This window comes from Pholis gunnellus (assembly GCF_910591455.1).
Source record: "Pholis gunnellus genome assembly, chromosome: 17".
Taxonomy (NCBI): Eukaryota; Metazoa; Chordata; class Actinopteri; order Perciformes; family Pholidae; genus Pholis; species Pholis gunnellus.
The window spans coordinates 18,368,155-18,383,190 of NC_136544.1; the positions used below are offsets into that span (position 1 = coordinate 18,368,155).

Here is a 15,036-nt window from a genome sequence, read left to right on the forward strand (position 1 = left end):
CCGTTTTAATTGAGTCCTTCTCTCACTTTCTATGTCTATGTTTCACATAAACTTGTGTTTGCCTGCCAAGTCGCCTCACATCTCCAAACCCACTTTCTAACTCACATCTCCTCCTCTGGTACGCCGTGAATAAAATGCATCCGTCAAGGTCAGGTGAGGCTGGGCGTAGCTAATCCGTCGATCACAAAGCAGAGAGCCAAAGTAGGACATTGGGAGGAAGAATGAAACACGAGAAGAACGGGGAAGGAAGAAGGCAATGTGTAGTCACCTGTTTGATTAGGGGAGTGGCTGACGGAATCCCGAATGGGAGCCATGCCTAGAAAACGGAGAGAGAGAGAGAGGAAAGACTGTCAAACAGACTCAGAGGAAGTTAGCGATAGAGCCACAGTACAAACAGTGGGGAGTTGTTAGAAAGAGTTGGGACAGATCGGACATTCAAAGCAAACAGAACGGAAAACAAACGAAAGCACGAAGGGCTTGCAAGTGATGAGCATTAGTGGACAGACCCTGCTAGTTAGTGGTTACAACTGGTTATCCAAATTATAATGTAGAGGAATTAAGCAGTAATAAGTTGTAATTCTCAGCGATTTGTCTGAGCTAATGGTGCTTTGTATTTTGTTTTTCCCCTTTTAGCACAACCTGCTTTAAATCCGCATGTTCTAGTTATTTTGCTGAATATCGCTGTTGTGATATAAATTCAGAGAAATTCAACACATTTCTACATATTTTTTAAAAAAACTAGAAAGTCAATGCTGCACAAAAGCAGCATGTTAAAGACGCCATTTAGAGCAGATAACACGGAATTTATAGCCGCTTTATGCAAATTGCAAATCTGTTACTACTTCGGACTAAATAAGTTTGTTTCCAAATATTTCCGGGACAGAAGTACAAGCAGAAACTCCTCAGAAGCTATGAGCAACAACACACCTACATTCAAACATTTAAATGTCTTGCTTATCCAACAACATGATGAACAGACGGAGCGCTTGTGTCGGCTGGTGTCTGAGGATGCAGACAGCGGATCTAATTGAGCGTAAAGCTCCTCTGTTATGTTGCATTCTTTTCGTATTTCATAGTTTACCTGTGAGTGCGGCGAAAGGCAGGAGGCCGTCCCCGGGTTGAGCGGAGAAAAAGTGACCTCTGGTTCCCAGGTCGGCGAAGGGAGGGGGAGGGGTATATACGGTCAAAGCTCGGAGGGCGCGGCCTCAAGGATCCGAGGTGAAGAGGCGGGGCTTGTCAGAGCGGGCGGCAGGCTGATCGGGCCCTCTTGGCATCGCTGAAGACTGAATGTGTGTGTGTGTACGTGAATACGTGGGGAGGGGGAGGGGGGGATGTGGTTTAGATTGAGGACTCTGCTTTGACTTGGTATGATCCGGCACTGCAGAGAGAGAGACAGAAAGAGACAAGAGAGACGATTAGGTCAACATAGCGTCCGCATGCATGATTAAAAACAATCATTTCAAACCACTCAGTCATAACGTCCATCACCAGTCCAATGAATTTAACCCACGGCGAGTGTGTGTCGCGCATGATCAAACAATCACACATTCATTTATGACAGAGCAACAATGGGAGGGTTTGAAAACTGTTCACTTATTAATAGCCAAAGGAATTGTGGTTACAGTTGCCAGTGACCGCCACTTAAAACTATACCAATACAATGATGTGAGGGAAATATATTAGTTGCATTTTTGACAAAGGGAATGCAGCCTCATCCTCTCTCTGTTGTCCTGTTGATGGCTAAGTATTCACATCTCTCTGCTGCAGAGGTCTGCAAGACGACCCGAGCCTCATTCAACTCTTCTCCTTCCATTGTGGTCATATGTACGCTTCAGTGTACACACAGGCCACCGTAGGGAATAGTTACATTGACTATATTATACATGTGCATTTTATTTACACGTGACTTTACATGCATCTTAGTAGCGTGTTTTTTTTGCGTGTATCAGAGTGTGTGTGCAACAGAGAGAGCTTAAAGTGATTTGTTTCCGCATCTGAAGTATACGAGTCTGCTAGGATAGTCAGAAAGGTAATAGGAAGAACGAGTGAACACCAAGCACACCTTTTTCTCCTTGAAGGTTGAATGTGTATGGGTTGGACTAGATTAGGGTTATACAACAAGCTTAAAGCTGGCAGCCATAGCAGCCAAAACCTCTTATCTCAAACCAGAGAAAGCTAAGAAGTAAAAAGGGACAAAGACGGTAAAAGGAAAACTAAAAAAGGAGGAAAAGGCAGAAGCACAAAACACAGAGGACACACACATCCTTCAGTAAAAGTGGACCAGTGCATTTGACAGCAAGTAGTGTTAGTGTGTGTGTGTGTGTCCTGACCTTTTCCTAGTGCAGGTTAGGAAAGTGTGTGCACTCTCTCTCTGCCTGCTGCAGCAGTACACAGGTCTATTTATAAACCTCCAGTTCAAATAGCAACCACTCTGTTCACTGGCCAATATGATAAAGAACAAACAAACCCATGTGTGGACAATGAGCAAGTTTGCTAATGCGATGACGCGTGCATGTGTTACAACTGCGGAGGGGCCTGTTTATTGTCGCAAGAATAACCTTATTGCAAAAAAACACTAAATAATCCTACTACTGAAATGCATGTAGAGCAAAATGTTTCTTACAGACACGTGAACCAACCACCGATGTTATAAACACGACACACTGAACAGAGGCCAAACTCCACCTTCATTGACTCACAGCTCACTAAAACACGTGCAACACCGCCCGCATCGAAACATGTACGCTCTGCCAGAAGCTGTTTCTGGAACCAATCCAAAAAACAGACAATTATTACAAAAGACTCTCCAAAGAAAGTTGCTCAAAAGTATTATACTTGTTATACTAAGCAAACGGAGCATAAAGAGGTGGAGCATTGCCCTTTTCCCTGCAGCAGCAGCCGGAAAACTAAAGGAGGAGGAGGCTCATTCCTGCAAACTGAGTTGTTTACTTTCATGGATCTTGACTCAACCTTCCCACATGGAAAGACATTTGTCAACCCCGAAGCATCTGATTCAAAGAGGCTACCCGGGGGGAAAAAGGCCTCTCCTTATAAGGCAGTGCAAATCAAAATAATGTAGAAAGATGGCCAACACTTCACTTGAGGCGGTGCTCATCATGCACTAAGTCCCTACGGGTTAGTTATGAAGGATTTGGGGATTTTTCTTTCAACCTAATATGAAGTAACTGTTGTTTTGTTAAACACCTAGGCTGTATGGGTTGTTTACATAATAGTGTGCGTGTGTCTACAAGCGATCAATCCATAAGTCAACAGAACAATATTCACTATTTTGAAAATCAGAGAATTGTTTTAAGTCACATTTCAAGCAAAAATGCCTCACGATGTGGTTCTTTTCTCTACGTTATGTGATCGTAAACTCAAAGTACCTTTAAAGTTATGAAATAACTTATTGTTTATTAGACGGCCTGTTTATTTGTTTAGCTAGTTGCAAGCAAGCGAGCTAGTTTGTTTGCATTTTGTTGCGCAACACTGTGTTGTAGAATGACAGCAAGTAAACCTCGACGCTTAACGCGCTACGCCATTTTTCTTGAATGTGAAATGTTTAACTTCTTAACCCCAGTGAGCACAAGCGTGTTCTTTGCCGCTGCTCAGCACAGAGTACAGTTTGTTCCCCGTTCTCCCGTCTGAAAGCAGCTTTCATTAGGGCCCCCGGAGTTGGCAGCAGCTCGACTGCTGCTGCTGCTGCTATCACCTTACAGAGAGAGGGTTGGGGAGGAGGGGGGGTAGGGGGAATATAAGGACAACACACAAACAGAGTGCCGCATAGGGGGAGAGAGAGAGAAAAAAAACCAAGATGTCAAGGTAAGGAGGAGGGAAGAAAGGAGACAGAGAGAGAGAAGTGGAATGTGAAAAAGGAGGGACAGAGAAGAAAAAGAGGCTGTCACCGAGGTTGATGAGAGAGGAATGCGGCTGCAGCTTCCAACATGTATAAAAAGCAAAAAGGTCAACTTCCTAAAGTCGAACAGTACACGGAAACAATATGTGCTCAGTTTAACAGAGCAAGAAGCAAAGAATCTGAAGAGGCAAAGTGGAAAAAGATGGAAGAAAGTGTTGTGGCCCCGTTTATTTTACCTCAGCCGTTACATAATCTAACCTGGAGAGTAGGAGTAGAACAGAGGTGGATCTAAACAAAGCTACATCATGAAAGAGTGATGACAAAATGCACAAACACAAAGACAGAAATAGACGTATATATACACGGACATTTGAAGATAAATGAGCACTTTCTATACTGCTCAAACGAAGGTGGGCTGATAAACTCAAAAGGCAGTAAAGTTAAAATGGGTGAATCGTACGTTTCAGGTTCAGATGTTGATAATGTATCGTTTCAGATGATTAGTTTGATGTTTAGAAAGTGATACCAAATCATTACTGGACACATACAGGGTTAGCAAAAGGACAAACAATGCAGTGACTGTCAGCTGAACATTGTTTTTTTTAAGCTAAAAGTCTGAAGAAATCTATTTGAAGCACGGTGCGGACATATTCTTTCAAATCGTTTGCATGCCAGTAAAAGACATCAGTACCTAAGCAACAGACCTCGACGTGTAAAATGAAAGAGCTGGTTGCAGTCAGAGAGTGGGCGGTTTAAGAGGTATATAGAGCACACACGCAGGTACAGAGGTCCTTCTCTGGATCGGCTACACAGTCGGTATACATTTAATTTCCCAGTCACATTACTTCGAGTGCAGCTCGTGCATTAGTGCACTCCTGCACACTGATAAGAGTTCTGTTGGAGGAAACATTCCTCGTACATGGACACGTTTCCTCATTCTCAAGTATCAACTCCGTAGAACCGCGTTTTAAAACCTGCTCCGACACAAGTCGAACATTTCTCATGAACACGTTTCATTTTGAGGGGTTTGCATCGCTGCCTTTTGGCTGTATACACTACATACTATAAACATACAGTGGAGTATTATATATTATGTTTAAACTCAAATGAATCCTTGTTGGGGTAACCCATTACAAATCTGTTCTACGGGCTGAGATAAACAGAAAAAAAAGAGATCTGGTTAGGGAAGACCCTGTTGTGAAAAAAATTCCTAAACACTCCCAATTCCTCTGGGCTTGTCCGAGCACGATGACATCAGCGCCAGAGTCACGCGTCTCTCTAAAATATGCAAAAAGACTCAACACAGCAAGCGGTCTGCATCTTCTTCAGCTGCAATCAACACGAAGGACTGGACGACACCAGAAGGTGTTTTAAAAAAAAAAGAAGCCGACATTTACATGAATCCATCTCTTACAAAACAGCATGCAGTGCATGAGATTGCATGTGCAGTGTGAGTGTGTGAGTGAGCAGATAAGCACACTCGTCACTCTGGGAGGAGATTGGAGGGGCGGCCCACACGTATATCGCACTCAAACCAAGGGCCAGTGTGTGCAGAAAGCACAACAAGCTTTTGGTGTTTGCGAATGACTCATTAGCTGGCTTGTCCATTATTCAGTCAGCTCTCCACCCACACGCAGGGTTGGTAGTGGTGGCCACCAGTCATGCGTTTGTGTACTCTAGTTGTTGGTGCTCGAGTACAGCAATGAGTGGATTTTAATGAGTTACTGGGAGTTGAGCGTGCTTTGTTTTATACCGTGCAAAGAGTGAAAAACTTCCATCACAAGGTCCAAAACATTAATATTTAACTTATCATCATATAGGTCAAAGACAGGCTGGAAAACTTCACATTTCAGAAGCTGGAGCCTGATAATTTGAGTATTTTTGCTTAAACATGTCATAATAATCCAACTGGTGCATGCTAAAGAGCTGCTGACGACTCCAGCATTGAGGCTACAGCCCTGGTGACACACTGTTCAGTATACACACTGTTCAGTATACACACACACTTGAGTCTTTCAGAGGTACAATGATCACACTCTTTGTTATTGTACACGCATTATCTGGGGATAGGAGCTTCTATGGCGATACACGTCTGTGTCAGCTCACAGTTTGGTACAACAGAGACGACTTAAACTCTGAACTACTTCTCCGTTTGTACCGGGACAGACAAATCTAACAATAAAAGTAAGGAGGGGGCGAGACTATAAACACAGCAGGACCACAGCGGAGAGAAGTGAAAACAAAACCAAAAAGACGAGCAACTGAAGACACAAAAGACACACTCAAGGTCAGAGATAGACGGTATCAGACTTCCTGCCCACACTAGCCATGACAGTAGTTTCAGCTGTAACAGTAGCTCGTACAAACAGCACTCAATGGAAACGGCAATTCAAATGGAAACAACGCGACGACGTCACAGAGCAAAGTACACCGCACTACAGGAGACAGACCAGACCACTCAAGGACGGAAAGAAATGTTGGAAAAATAAATATTTTGAAACCCATGAAGGCTTCATAGCTGAAACGGACAAGTAGTTCTGGGTGTTCAGCATGCTTTGGACTCTTTCCTATCACGTCTTGCCAGAATCGTGTCTTAACTGCAGCGCTGAAGCCTGCGAAACTATTTTTACTACCTAGACTGCAATTCTGCAGGTATTGCAGTATTAATCACGTCCTTTGCTTACTGTGCAGAATTGCGTTTGGCGTTCATAAAAGCGGGTTTATTGAACACTGTGAGAACTGGACCGTTCTGGTGACACATCGCTCATTTCTAGATAAATAGTTCTGTGAACGGAAGCTGGGTGACCTAGGGGCAGCGGATGTCGATAAATCACAAAGACTCACAGAGGACAACAACACTTTCAAAGGCAAATCAATACCAACAGTTAGACCAAGCGCTGCAATTTATCTTTCATCCACCTTCACACAACTACGCCACAGCTCCAGACCGGACGGAAGACATTGCTCTCACCTTTTGACCAGTCCTGTGTCTTCTTATCCTCCGTCCTCGTCACAATCTCCGTCTCTCTCTCTCTTCCATCCACTGTTCTTCCCTCTATGGGTATGTTCCCTGTGAACAACAGGAGGAAATACCGTTACTGTCATCGCTGTTGCCTTTTGGGTTTTATGTGACACGATTAAAGTGCGTCGATAACGTCAAAGATGTCCGCTTGGGCTCTGGGAATTCGTCATGATTTTCTGACGTTTTATAGATCAAACCATTAACTGATTTTATTGAAAAACATTTAACAAACTAATCTATAATAAATGTATTTTTTGCATCTATGGTACTGTGCTTTTTTCATAACTTACCACTTATACTGAAATGTAATAGCCGTAGTATTACAACAGTGTGTATTGCCTGATAACATGAAACCAGATGACAACATCTGGCCTCAAAATATAAAAAAAGTGTGCACTTAAACCACAACTTCTGACTGATGCTGTAGTCGTAGTCAAACTGTGTCCTCTCCCTCGGTGAGTGTCAAGTTTAGCCGCACTGGTCGCAGTGGGTTTGCCATTTAGCCTACAAGAGAAAGCTGCAGGCTACTGTCTAATCCCATAATGGGATTACAACACAGCACTTACTTCAGCTATAAACAGACGTACAGAGATGCTCAAACAACTCAGACACAAACCACGGCTGCACCATTAAACGTGTAATCATATAAATGCACCATTTAATCATTTAAATGGTGCATTTAATGGTTTAGTTTGATAATTGCACAGAAGCTCGTAGGAATAGTGAAATGAGCAAAACTGCATTTAAAATGCAATGTTTGATATGTTGGCAACATTTACGGCATTAAAGAACTAAGATACTTAAAAACAGTAGCAATTCAGTAGCTAAGACTTGTTTTCTCAATAATATGTATATATTTACATACATACACACGCACACACAACTTACAAACAGCGTTAAGCTGCTGTGAGCAGCACTGATCGGAGCGGATGTTACAGCATCGCTATGAGAGAATTGAACATCGTTATTACATGATGGACGTTTAAGAAGTCTATGTGGAACTACGGTTGAAGTTTGCCTAATCTGTTATAAACAGTTGAACCATTTTTTTCCCTGCCACCTTCAGTCACCCTCCTCTTCTTCCTCCTCTCTACACCCCCCCCCCCCCCACCCCCCCACCCCCCCACCAAGTGCTTCAGCAGATGGTTCAGGGTTCAACAACAGCAGAGCATGGTGGGGGCCCTCCTGGAGAGCACACACACAGCATCTGTTTATGAATGGACCGACAATTGCCCATCCCCCGACAGCTACAGCTGACAGAGGGGGGGGGCACCATGAGTCACTGAAAGTAAAAGAAGGGATGAAGAAGCACAAGGCCTTGGGAACAGGGGGAGGAAGAGAAGAGGACGACAAACTTGCAATTGCATGTCTTATGGTTTGTTTTCTCCTCTACTAGTCACAGGTGGGACTGAAACAGGACCGGTGACCCCCACATATCCTCCATTTAAACAGTTATGAGGAGCAGCGTTATATAACTTCAACTATAAAGACTCTTCCTCCCGTCAGCACTTTCCATAGCCGCCTGAATAGAAGCACATGATAACAACGTGCAGTAATAACACAAGCTAAACCTGCTAAAGTCCGTCTTCCATCATCTAGGTCACCTGACAGGTGATGAGCACAGCCATGTGCTTTTTATTATTATTGTTCTTTAATGAGTTTGTTAAAGAATAACCGTGGTTAACTAATCCTAATATTATTATCTTTCCTCGTTTGCCTGAACGACGACGGATACTTATGGAAAACATATTCCTCAATGAGTTTAGCGTGTCGAACACTTTACATGCAAAAAACACCAGACACCAATAAAATGTCTCTAAAATAAAATATAAAATTCTCTGCGTTATATACAATAGTACATTTATTATTGGACGAGATTAAATCTTGTATTATCCACTAAACACACTTTAAAACTACCGTTAGTGTTGTAAAGGGCAGCCATTTTCACCGTTGCATACAAATCACCAACTAATGAAACGGAATTGGCTTTCCAAAAATATCTCATCTCTAAATATGGTCTTTGTTGAGTTTAATGTGGATAAAACAACAGTGTGGACAGCTGATTCCACTATTAATTGCATACTTTGTAGGGCTGAGAAGGATAATGAGCAGCAGATAAACGATGAAGAAACTAGATTCAAAAAGGTCACTAGAGACGTTATGTACGACTCCGTAGCACAATAGATTAGAGTCCAATTAGTACAGTAGATGCACGTTTCATTTGGCCATTAAAACACGTGTGAGAGAGTTATTAACACGTCGGGTCATGAGTTTGTGAATCTCTGTCTGCCTTCACATCTTGATTCACAGTGGAGCTCAGATTTCTCTGCCACCCACTCGCCGTTTCTTTTTCCTGTGTGAACCCTTTTCGGCTGGCTGTCAAATAAAGCTGAAAGACTTTAAAAATAATCAAACTATATTTGGGTTTCTGAGGAGGTAGAGATCAGAAATCTCAGGTTTTAGACTACTGCATACGGAGACCCTGTGGGAGTGTGTGTTGTGTTTTTTTTCACTCCCAGAAGTGAGTCATGCAGTGAAGACAGCGAGGCTTTTCAAATTTACAGGAGACGGAGTATTGATTGCATCTGCAGCCTTGTGGATGTAGCCACACCAGACATCCACCCAAACATAAACCGGTAAGACACGAGCAGCCACAAAAACACTCGCAAGAGTTCGCCTGTCCCCGGAGAACAAAAAGCCAGAGGGGAGTCGCGTGGCTAATTTGCATGTACAACACCAGCGCATTTGCATCAATTCGCATTAGCATGTTCTCACAGAGGCTTAACACTGGAGGCTCGGTTCAGGGAAGCCATCACTCAATTAGTGAATGACAAAGAGTGTCTCCTCATCACACACGGCCCCGGCGGAGGAGGCGTGAAGACGGGGGAAGGCGCGAGGAAGCGGACATCGCGAGGCGCGTCCTTGTTTGAACAGTACAGTCGAAATCTGGCAGGTCCATTTCAAGTCACGGTAACTTTAAGGCAATGTGATATTTTCTGGCTGAAAACCACGGTTCAATGTTGCTGCTAGCAAAGGAGGGAGGGGTAAGTAGTGACTCAAAGTATTCTACCTCAAGAAAATCTTATTGACGGGTACAGTTTACTTGGTTGTTAATTAAATATATTTAACTATAAGTGGGCCGGTCAATGATTTGTTTGTAAGCTTCACTAATTTGATTCAAAGCCAAAGACACGGTTGTCCATCCACGCTGCTCAACAACTTCCTTTAACTAAAATTGCCTTTGTGTTGATTGTATCCCGTCTGAGCCCACAAGGGTCAAAAGCACCAAATGCTCCATTTTAAGCTCCTCGCTCGTCTTTCCAGTCTCACGTCCATCTGCAGGCGTGGCTTTACTGCTCGGGGGGGGGCAACGGTCAACTACCCTGATCCCCGACCATCGGAGAAATGTTGCAACTCCGTAGGAATTTATAGCACTGCCGTATTAAAAGCCAAACACAGTGATCTCAAGTTAACTATGACAGCACAGAGACATTTTTATGCAAGTGCAGATCGCTACAGTGGCGTAAACCAGCTGTGAAAACTCAAGATATTTTTAGACAAGGATGAAAACATGTTTGACAAACAGGGGGGGGGGCAGGCAGGCAACCAAAAGTGAAAGTGAAGCCGACCAGCCAGCACATTGCTGTACAAAAATCAACGTGAATATCACCAGTCACAACTAATCGCACTGTTTTGAATGCCACAGGCCCACGAGCAATAAACTGGAGTTTAGCTCTGCACGACGACACGGCTTCAGAGGACAACACTCGATCAGCTTTTTCTCCGAAGGGTGAAATCACCGCCACAAATGCTATAAATTGATCAACTTTATGATGCCGCGGTTTGCCTTTTATAGAAACATCCAACAAACGCTATTTGTAAACTTTAGGACAGGACGACTTCTTTCAACATGAAAGAAAAAACGCTTTCAAAAGCTGAAACCAAAGTGACACAGAGAACCACTGTACTGTTGGCAGTTTATATCTGGGCGTATTAAATAACAAATAGTTGCCGTTTGAAAATACATTTCAGAATTTCTTTCTTAAATTGGGAGAAACATAATTTAGGCTCGTATAAAAAGGATCTGCTTAAGTTGATGGTGTACCGTGTTTATTTTGTTAAATTCCCACAAGACAAATCATTTGAATGTTAGTGTGAGAAAGCAATAAAACTGCAAATGAAACATATAATGTGGAGAAAATTATTAGATTACCATAATAATTAGTGTTACTATACACAGAAGGGTATTAATAGAGTTTCCCTTGTATTGCTTCAGCAGCAGCACACCCACATACACACAGATGGAAAATGTGTCCCAAGGCTGAGAAGATGTGAAACACCGTCAACTAGATTTAGTAACCAATTCTAAACGAGCCAGCATAATGAAATACCCCACAAAGCCATTCACTAAATACTATTTTCACATTAAATACAGAAGACCTAACAGAAACAGGACTAAATTAAAAACAGTTGACGTGTTTTATGTCTCTTGTTTAAAAAAAAAAAGCATCCTCAAAAACTGACGAGAGAGTTGACGCTCCGACTCTCTACAAACAATCAAAATCCATTTCAGGAAATCGAGCACGACAACAAGATTCATAAACAGATTGAGGATCTAGAAAACAGACTAAGCGCTGCCCTTAGAGCCGGTTAATGAACCAGCTGTGGTCCACGGCGCTATTGTGCGTCTGCAACTGTATGGACACAATGAGCTGCACAAACACCTCTCCACACACACACACAAAACACCAGCACTCTGGCTTCTCATTTAACAGTTTTAAAACAGCAAAGCTTACTCAGCACAATGCGGCCTAGACCAACCCAGACCCTCCAATTCAATTCAAACGGAACTGCATGTGCTTGCATAAGCAGCAGCAGCCCATCCCCTGCACCCCCCCCCCCCCCCCCAACACACACACAAACACCCCTTTAGTAGCCCACCACACACACACACACAGGTCATGCCATCATCTAAAGAGAAGTGGCCAGAACGGTGACATAAATCAGAACGCATGCTCTTAAAATGAGTGCACGTGAGGGTGGTGGCACACTCACCTGTTTCGATGCTTCTGCTTCTTTGGTGGCAACAGCTTTCAATTCCAAATCTCTGAAAGACAAGGAAGAGATATGACGGTTAATCTCTTTGAGTTATAATAAAAAGACCAGATTAACCTAAACAAACCTCAATTCACAAATAAAAAAGGTACCCTTCATGTGACGATTGGTACAGTTTTATTGATTTACGGTGATAAACAACAACACATAAAACACGTGAGCGGGTTACACAGACCGATGCTAAACCTGAAATGGTAAACAGGACTCCATTACAGTATCTCAAATTAATTATTGATTGTGCACGGGTCAAAAGGCATGCACCTCACCCACTAAATCTATGCAAGGCCAAGCCTACACTAACAAACAATAGCACTCATCAGCAATTCCTTGAATGAAAAGTATTTCAACTAGCTAGTCGATGTGGAAATGCAGGTTGAACTGCATAACAGATCATTTGCACGGATCAGAGTCCCCTAAATTCAGGCTCCACAAGGTGAATAGAAACAGTATGTGTGTGCGTGTGTCTGAAAATTACAGATAACGACACGGAGTGTGTAGGTCAGAGTTACAGCTCGGGTCCTGATCGGCCATTATCTCAGCTGTCGCCTGACTTACAGCTAAACCAACATGGCTTCTTCTCTCGGAGCCTGGTGTTTTTCCAGCAGCAGCCAGAGACCCAACATGCCTTAACATGGCATCTGATTGCAGTGGATTGCAATTTAAATTATTATGTGATCTGCCCTCGTTTTGCAGCAGCGTCGTCGGATCTATGTAAACAGTGAATACGACTGTAAAAACCAGCCGAGTGGAGGTCTAGTGTTCCGTTAACCAGCCTCTCTATCTGACCGCGGACAGAGGGTGTTAAAATACAACTATGCACCGAAATATACAACTATACAGCTTCACAAGTTCACCATCAAAGTTCCTTTCGTCAGATATTGTTTAGGGACATTTGAACAGGTGTGTGCCCCCTCTGCATGTCACCAAACAGCCGGGAAATCAGTCGCACTAACCGCAGAGCGGACCTGCGTCGTCAAATTAGCATTAGCTGCTAATGCTAAGAGCTAATGTTACGAAGCAGCTAGTTAACTTGCCCAATCTAGCGATGACGGCATTTTAATAAATGCAGATATACATTAAAACCACCCACAATGATAGTTTACTGATTACAAAATCAATTGAAGCAATTATATTTAACAAAATACATACATTTATCTTTTTTACAGATATCTACGCACAACCGGTGAGCAGAGGTTAACCGATGCTCGTACTAGTTAGCGTTAGCATACGCGTTAGCATAAAGGTTTAACTGCCAACACATCCCTTGAATGACTGCAGACAAACACTATCCGTCGATGCGTTTAACATTTACGTTTGCAAACCACAATGCAACCGAGCCTACAGCTAGCCGAACAGGAAGCTAGCTAGCTAGCTTAGCTCGGTCATTGCTAACTAAACAACAGCTAAACTTATCTACACCAGTCCCCGGGTCTCTCCCTCCCTGCGCACATTAGCTCACCACAAAGAAATGGTTCCTCTGGTCAAGAGAACGTCGTAAACCAACCTCACCTCATTGAAGTATAAAGTGCAACCGAGTGGAAAGGAAAAGCCGGCTGTAAGGCTACAAGAATTTCAACGCGTTTTGCAGCATCTACGAGGGGAGGCATTCGTCCTGCATGATCGCCATTTTCTTAACTCGCTGGTGGCTAACCTTCTTCTCTCGCTTGAGCTCAGCTTTCCCCTCCTCTCTCTCTCTCTCGCTCTCTACCTCCCCCTCTCTCTCTCTCTCTCTCTACCGCTCTCTACCTCTCTCTCTCTCTCTGCGTTCACTACAGCTCTGACTGTTTCTGCAAGGGGGGAGGAGAGAGGAGACAGCGGAGGAAACACATTCACCACTTCCTCTGACTGAGAAAAAACACAGCCCTAAAGGTAGACAAATGTTTTAGAGAGAAGAGCAAGAAGTATGTTTAAGCAAAGCAGGTCCCCCGTTATTTATATATGTATCTGAGGGGTACAGATAAGCACATAATGTTCTATACCAGGGTAAAAAAAAATGTACCCCTCACCACCCTTTTATATTAGGGCTGGAAACCAAAAATACCCTTTTTAATGTAGATATTCTTTTAATTATTTAAATGATTTTACTTATTTAGTGTTCAGTGATATTTTCCATACATTTTATTTATTTACGCGAAGGTTTAAAAGCTGTTTCAAAGCTTTCTCCACACTGCCAGCACTGTTAAATGTCTTATTTTGTTGGCAACCATAAAGTGTTTAATTCGATAATTGTAATTTAGCCAACAAAATGTGTACCATGCTTTACAATTTAAAAAAATAATAACAGTAAAACACTGGGTCAATTTCTTGTCCCGTAAACCAACTTTTAAATGCAAAAACATGTAAAAGTTTTAAAAATACATGTCAGAAGAGCTATATTGGGCCATATTGTCTGTATTCAGATCAAAGAATGCTTCGTAAAAATGGCCAGTTGTCGGTCCGCATTATGTAATGTGTGTATTCTAGGTTGATGACTGTTTTGAATTTTATTTGCACTCTGTGACAGCAGACAACTCTATTAATTGTTCAGTAAAAAGTCTGACTGTGAGTCCCTGTAGAAACATTAGCTCATGCTATAACCAAAGGCCTAAAATACATGGTAAAGTATGGTGATGTGATATATTTTTAATTCATGTTTCATGGTTTCTACCATTATTTATTTTAATATCCTTTAAAGTTTCAGAATAAGAAGATTCTTGAGTGCAGTTATTTTGCTCTTTTTTTTGTTTCTGCTCTTCTTAACAGATATGATTATCTTGTTACAGAAACATCCAAGCATTCCTTTACGAGTGTAAAGAAAGAACAGCCGGATATACAACAAATATAAACTATAAAGAGTGGAACTGTTGGTAAATTGGTATTTAAATTGTTTCTATAGTGTAGCATCAGTGATTTTCTCACTGGGAGAAGGGACAAACAGGCTTTCTTTCAGACGATCCAGAGTCAAACCCCCACATCAACATACACTAATCCTCCCTGCTGAAGTGCCCTTAAGCACAACATGAATCACTAGTGTCTGCCTGTAAGTGTTTCTGACCTCTGATCT

At 42.6% G+C, this 15,036-nt stretch overlaps 1 protein-coding gene across 2 annotated transcripts in view; it reads right to left on the reverse strand.

Moving 5' to 3' along the window:
- Nucleotides 1-13,672, reverse strand: part of LOC306709729 (trinucleotide repeat-containing gene 6A protein-like) — a 29,940-nt gene extending 16,268 nt beyond the window's left edge. For both annotated transcript variants that reach the window (XM_079177994.1, XM_079177993.1), the window contains exons 1-5: nucleotides 13,503-13,672; nucleotides 11,934-11,985; nucleotides 6,828-6,926; nucleotides 1,082-1,378; nucleotides 269-316 (exon numbers count right to left, since the gene is read on the reverse strand). In XM_079177994.1, the coding sequence (XP_079034120.1) occupies nucleotides 269-314 (46 nt within the window). In that variant the 5' untranslated portion in view covers nucleotides 315-316; nucleotides 1,082-1,378; nucleotides 6,828-6,926; nucleotides 11,934-11,985; nucleotides 13,503-13,672. The remainder of the gene's footprint in view (nucleotides 1-268; nucleotides 317-1,081; nucleotides 1,379-6,827; nucleotides 6,927-11,933; nucleotides 11,986-13,502) is intronic.
- Between the last annotated feature and the right edge of the window lie 1,364 nt (nucleotides 13,673-15,036).